The sequence below is a fragment of the Austrofundulus limnaeus genome, unplaced genomic scaffold, assembly GCF_001266775.1.
Source record: "Austrofundulus limnaeus strain Quisiro unplaced genomic scaffold, Austrofundulus_limnaeus-1.0 Scaffold218, whole genome shotgun sequence".
NCBI lineage: Eukaryota > Metazoa > Chordata > Actinopteri > Cyprinodontiformes > Rivulidae > Austrofundulus > Austrofundulus limnaeus.
In genome coordinates, this window is record NW_013952620.1 from 223,928 (window position 1) to 231,286 (window position 7,359).

Below are 7,359 nucleotides of genomic sequence, written 5' to 3' on the forward strand. Positions count from 1 at the left end.
CCCCCCCACCCTGCATCTGCATATTACATAGAACAAAAAAATAAAACAATCATGTATAATCATTGTTTTGTGTGTAGGTTTTTTCATTGATCTGTGAGACAAAAAAAAAAACATCAATGCACAAATATTGATTGAAATGATCAGTAATGGAGGTAATAATCAAATACCAAAAGGTTTTTGGGGGATTTCTTTTTGTTTCTGACACTACAGCAGAATTAAACATTTCCCAGGTCAAAATGAAGGAACCTTATCATAAACGAACATAACAGGAGGGTTAAAATATAAAAAAAAGTATTTTTGGAATATGCTTTAATCAGACTACGTGTTACTGTGTATTTCATGTTGAGAAACGATAAAATCAGCACCAGAACGTGCTGACTTACTTCTCATAGTGACGGAGCCTGAGCAGAAATTTCACAGAGCCCTTCTTATCTGTGCCTCTTTAAGGAGGGAGAGAAAGAACGGCCGCGGCCTCAATGTTAGCATTGTGTTGGAGGCAGAGAGGCTGGCTTCAGAGCTCACACTGGACCCACAAACACTGATTGTTCTCCTCCACGCTCCCATGAATGCCTGGTTTTCCTTCCATGAATATTTGTTTATTCTGCAGACGTTAGCAGAGCCCTTTGCTGTGTCACTGACATGAACTGGGCCGTAAACGTGACGTACACATGTGGGCCACGGTAAAGGTCATGTTATGTAACCGTGCTGCTGCTTCTCCCTGCAGAAATGGATCCGACAGTTTTATTTATTTATTTTTGGATCTGTTAGGATCTTAAACATGATTTCTTGTGATTTCAGAGTAAACGGCGGTTTGAGAGGGACTGTAAAGAGGCGGACAGAGCGCAGCAGTACTTTGAGAAGATGGACGCTGACATTAACGTGACTAAGGCCGATGTGGAGAAGGTAGGTGTCGTCTCACCCCAAAGCAGCAACAACCAATCACAGTGACTCGTTTTGCCTCCAGGGTTCCTGCAGATCCTTAAAGAGTCTTAAAAGTCATTGAATTCTTCAATCCAAAAATAAGGCCTTAATTGGCCTTAAAATGTCTTAAATCAGTCTTTCTGAAGTCTTCAAAATGTGAACACATTGTACATAGGATGACTGTAATTCATTTTAAATATTAAAATAATTGGTAACATTTATTTTTTTTAAACATTCAGACATTCCCCTTTGACATCACTTCCTGTTATTTCACATGCAATTCTCTCAACAGCTGTCCATCTGAGCAACCTGAAATTTGTTTTGCAATATGTTAATAATGTTGTCTTTACAAAAATGCATTCATATTTCTTAAAAAAAAAACTTTGATGTCACAGGCACTTTAAGGTTTCAACTACAGAAAACTGGGGTTAAGACCCCAGTGAGGGTCCTAAAATTCCAAATTTTGGGTTGTTTGTTTTAAACTTACCATGTTTATTCAAGTATAATACGTAAAATTAAATCCATAAAATCATCCATAAAGTTGGGGGGTAGTACTATACTCGGATAAATATTTTTACTCATGTATTTTAACTGAAATATCGGCTTCATTCACAAAATGCCTCAGTCCGGAAATGAGGCCACGTTGTAAAAAGCAGTTGAAGCGAGCTTACCACAGACACTCCTCTGTGCTTCAGAGCGAGATAATAACAGATCCAGGCAGGTGACATGATGTGGAAAAAAGTGGGGGCTAAAGCAGTCCTGTACCTTAGTAATGACAACAAACTAATGACATTAGTGTATGTGAACAACAACAAAAACATGTTCGCCTGTAATGGCTGCCGTTCTGAAAAAGTTTGTATCCCTGAAAAAACGTTTCCCCACCAGAGGGGGCGCTCGTGAGTAGGAAGTAATCTGCTTTTCCCCCACGAGATGGCCCAAATCTCATGTGAAGTCTCTGACTTTTGTGTTGGCGCCTCCTGGTGGACTATGTGTAAAATGCCAGAATTCTTATGATGCTGCTACAGCTGATATACTGTATATTTGTTGTCAAAATACCTTTTAGTACATATGTTGTTAAAATAAAATGAACAGTCCAATGATCATTTTACTGATATGTATAAAGACTGCAAAGGCTGAAAAATCTTGAAGTCTGTATGAAATGGGAGGTAGTTTGAGGATTAAATTTTTCATGGTTTTTAAGCTCAAAAAAGGGAGGTCGTATTATACATGAGATCGTATTATACATGAGATCATATTATACATGAGGTCGTATTATACATGAGATCGTATTATACACGAATAAATACGGTAATTTAATTTCTGGAAATCCTCTGACTGCTAAGAATGTTTCTGCTATAGTTAAATGGATAAAAGCATTTGATCTATTAGCAATATTTGAATACTTCAACCAAAAATACTTTGATTTGTGAGTTTCTGCCTGTTTTTATTTTTTTGTCATTTGTGTTTATTATGAAATTGGTCTTAAATTTAATTTCACTTGGCATTAAAAAGTCTTAAAAAGTCTCAAATTGAACTTTCCTTAAACTGTAGAAACCCTGGTGTCATCCATATGTAACCCACTGGCACACTTCCTGTCACCCTCTTATTTCAGCTTTTAGCTCCCAAACTTGATTTTTTTTTTCAAAATTTACAGGAAATTAAAAGTTGTAGAATAAATCTGAAGGCAGGACTAAGAGGTGATTATCCTCACAGAGGAGCCACCAAACACTGAGCGACACATAACCCTGATACTGCAGGGCCCTGGTCTGGCTAGCTGCTGCTGGTTCATGTGCAGATCTCAGTTCTCACAGATCGTCCTGCTGCTCTCAGCCTCCTGGGCACGCAGCTGATGTCATTTCCTGTTGTCACAACCAATTAAAAGAGCCCTGTAAAACCCTAGCCTTTAACCCACACAGCTCCCACGCCCGCAAGGCATCATGGGTCAGCAGCGCGTGCTTCAGCTGCTCCATCAGCTGCTGCAGCAGAACTCAGGCTCACATCTGATTATTATTCAAATCTTATCTGAGACGAGGAGCTGTTCTGCTCTCTGGACTTGGAGCCAAACTTGTAGAACGGGATAAGAATGAGATCAAACTCTAAACAAGACTTTTTGCTGATTTTCTGTTTATTGAAACAGTAAAAATCCCAACAGACTGCAGGATGGGAAAACAGTTTTAACTAGACATGGATTTTTACGATGTAAAAACAAGTGTGCATTGCCTTGTAGCATGTCATTGCAGCATGGCTTTGCCTGCAACAGTGGACTTGCAGAATAAAATGTGACCAAGTTCAAAGGTGTTTTCTATACCAGCTTGTGCCTGTCACATCAGCAGGTGTTTGTAATAAGGGTAATTGTGTGACAAAATGAAGTTTGTAGAGATTTTCTGTTAAAGTTGCTGCTGCTGGATTTCAAACCGTAATCTCCCACATGAAAGCCCACGGCACTAACCATGAGACCATTGGAGCTGTGGTAGAGGACGAGGCCAGGGTTTGGTTTGTGTGTGTGCAGAAAGTGGCCGCATTGCCAATGTAATGGTTGTCACTAATTTGAAAAATATTACAACAATAAAGCAATATTAGGACAATATTATAGTAAAACATCAAAAACACAATCATATTAGTATTGCAAACACTGAACTATTGAGATTAAATATTATTAAACTATGGTGCAGTACTGAGTAGATATAGCAGGGGCAGTATTGGACAAATACAAGGCTCCATTGACTCTAATTATAAATTATTAAACATTAATATTTCAAAAACTATAAGTTGTACAGGCACCAAAAGGCATAGCCATCATTTGGCACAGGAGCTTTACAGATATAAATTACAATGGCAGCTCTAGGACAAAGTATGCAGGAGGAGAAGTGTGCCAAAGTGGAGATGACTTGGATGAGAAACAAATCACAATAGTGTGCATTGCATTGGCAATGCACACTGATAAATACTGTATATGCATCCTTTCCCATCTGAGCATCTCCATTTACAGTATTAATATTTCTTAAATTTATTCTAAAGTAAACTCCAGGAGCACAAAAATATACAGCGCCCTGAAAAGTATTCACACCCTTTGACTTTTACCACTTTTTGTCACTTTAAAACAAGAAACTTTTAAATATTTTACTGGGGTTTATGTTATAAACCAACACAAAGTGTTTCTTCTGAAGTGAAAGGAAAATTATACATGGTTTTCCAATGTTTTTACTAATAAAACTCTATGTGTGTTTCTGTTCAGCCCCTTTTATTGTGATACCCTTAGTCAGAGTTGTAAAGTAACTAAGTACAAATACTTTGTTACTGTACTTTAGAATTTTTGGATATCTGTACTTTACTTGAGTAACTATTTTTCAGCCTACTTTTTACTTCTACTTCTTACATTTTCACACAATTATCTGTACTTTCTACTCCTTACATTTTTAAAAAGTCAAGTAGTAGAAAGTCGTTACTTTTATTTCATTTTGCTTGTTTTCATTCCAGCTTGTTATTGGAAAAAATAAATACTATCCATATAAATTGTGCCTCCTAGATAGAGTGAATTTAACTGTGGTTGAATGAGAAGTATAAATATGTAAAACTCTGATACTGTATTCATTTGTACACAAACAAATCATGTCACACTCCAGCAGGACATAATCATTAAAATAAAAGTACTGTACTTAAGAAGTATTTGTATTTCATGAATTATATTATTGCATTTGGCTGCAGCCCTCAGATAGATTTTCATTTTGGGGAAAAGCTTTGTGCAGCCTTGATATATGTATATAAACTGAAACAGCAGGACTAGTGTATCCTAAATTTATCATAAATTAAACATTATTTAATACAACAGTCATTTCTGCATTTTTTTGGGGAGATCACCTGCTAATGAATGTCATTACAGAAAATCTAACTGCTCATTTTAAATCAATACTTTTACTTTTAATAAGTACAAAATATATCAGATATTTTAAGACTTTTGCTCAAGTAATATTCCTAAAGGAGACTTTAACTTTTACCAAAGTAATTTTTTGGTGAGATACTTGTACTTTTACTCAAGTATCACTTTGTGGTACTTTACGCAACACTGCCCCTTAGTTAAAATCTAGAGCGACTTATCTGTGTAGATCCAGCTGCTCTGTGAGGTTTGTTATAGTGATCAAACAGCAACATGAAGACCAAGGAACACATCAGATGGGTCAGGCATAAAGTCCTTTGTAGGGTTCCTTTATAAACCAACATCTAAGCTTTGAACATCTCACTGTTCAGTCCATCATCTTGAAATATAAAGAGTACGACACAACTGTGAACCCAACAAGACATGGACGTCCAGCTAATCCGACAGGCCGTGAGTGGAGGGCGTTAATCTGAGAAGCAACCAGGAAGCTCACACTGAAAAACAAACTTTTGGGTGTAGTAACATTTATTAAATTCTTATTTTAAATTTCACAAAAAAAATATCAAAATTTCTAAACTACTATAATTTACTAAATAAACAATACTCATTATATTATATATCAATATTACTGTACAAAAAAGTAAATGCTAATATTATTTTACCAGTAATATTTAAGTGTTTTTTCTGGACAGCACATAAACATGAATATATTAAGTAACTTCTACTCTTCTGGGCTAAAACTGAGGGTGCATGCACACAAAGGCTGCACTGAAAAACAAACTTGTAAGATTTACTTGTAAAAAAATCCTCGTAACAATTTGCACTAATGTTGATTAAGTAAATTTAAATGCTACAAATTCATGTAATATTTACTCATCATTATCTAGTAAAAGTTATTAAGAATATAGTTTAAGATTTGTGACTAAATCAGGTAAATTTTACTTAATTTGCTCAATTAAATCTTGTAACATATACTTGATCAAATTAAGTAAAATTTACCTGATTTATTCACAAATCTTTAACTATGTTCTTAATAACTTTTACTAGATAATGATGAGTAAATATTACATGAATTTGTAGCGTTTAAATTGACTTAACAAACATCAATACAAATTGTTACGAAGATTTTTTTCAAGTAAATCTTACAAGTTATTTTTTTCAGTGCAGGTGGCAGAATCTGTCTGCAGGACAGTTAGATGTAAGAAAGGCTTTGTTGAAAGAATTCTTGTTTGGAAATTTTGTGTTGGTTTATCAGATACAGTTCTAGTAAAAATACGTTAAAGTTTGTGATTTTGGCAGACAAAACGTGGCAAAGTTCAAGTGGAATGAATGCTTTGTTACGGTCGCCGTTAACAGCTGCCGGGTCACATGATGCTCTGAGGGAACCTTTAAATGTGTAACAAATAGAAAAATAAAATGATAAATTATTACCACAATATCTACTTATTTATTGCTGTTTCTCTTTTTTTTCTGATTCAATCAACTGTTTTTCTTCTTTGAATGAAATGAAGGTGAGCTGCTTTTAATTTCAGTTTCTTTTTTGTGAAAATTATTTAACACGTTTATTACAACTGCAGCGACAAGAGACATTTAGCAAGTTAAATGTTTGAATTGGGTTTAACCTGAACTGTTTTATAAATAGTGGAAGTGTATGTAATTATTTTAAACTAGACAGTGAGTCTAATGTTACAGCCTGTCCTAAAGTACAGAAATGTGTTTAGTGAATGAATGTAAGGAATCTTTCAAAGCAGAGACATTTAAGTTGATCCTGCAACTTGTTTTTAAACTTTTTTATTATCACATGTCCAATTTTAAAAGCTAAGTTTTGATTATTATGATTTGACATTAAGCTTGAACACAAATTGCGTTTCTGTGTGTTTGTAGATTTGTAGGGAAATGTTTTATTTGCTTAGATCTTACAACCTTTTTGTCCTTAGAAAGGGATATAATGCCACCATGTGTGATTTGTTCAGGCTTATATCGTGTCGCTACCAGTAAAATCGAAGTTGCAGGCCTTTTGACACAGATGCATTTTGAAAAGTTTTTGTGGTTGCGACCAGGATGTTGCACCTTCAGTTTCAGTTGTTGCGTTTGAATTGTGATGTTTTTACTTCATGGCAACAGAGGTACAGCTTGTTGAACTGAGGGTTTTGTGGTTTAGTTCCAACTTGCAACAAACCTCTGACTGTTTCCTCTCCACCTCTGGCAAACAGATGCCTCAATTTAGGGTTTGGATTTGCTGCCCAGACAATCAGAAAGTCTTTCACAGCTCTGTGAAGAGCCCCAGCCCTAACACTCACACGCTGACACTCCCTGAGAAATAGATCTGATTCATACTGCTTCTGAATAAGAAGGGCCACTCTTTAAAACACCAGTACGTTAACGTTAACTGTGATTGTGTATCAACTTCTCTTTTTGGTTGATGACACATCAGATGGTTCAGGAAGTGACTCTATAGCAACTTCTTGTTTAGCTGAAAACAGCTAACAATCCTTTTGTGTGTGTGTGTGTGTGTGTGTGTGTGTGTGTGTGTGTGTGTGTGTGTGTGTGTGTGTGTGTGTGTG

At 35.8% G+C, this 7,359-nt stretch overlaps 1 protein-coding gene across 1 annotated transcript in view; it reads left to right on the top strand.

Annotated features, from left to right (window-relative positions):
• Positions 1-7,359, top strand: part of LOC106525216 (formin-binding protein 1) — a gene marked incomplete at its 3' end in the record, with an annotated part of 80,400 nt that overhangs the window by 54,662 nt on the left and 18,379 nt on the right. The window contains 1 exon segment of the mRNA XM_014019368.1: positions 799-903. Coding sequence (XP_013874822.1) covers positions 799-903 — 105 coding nt within the window.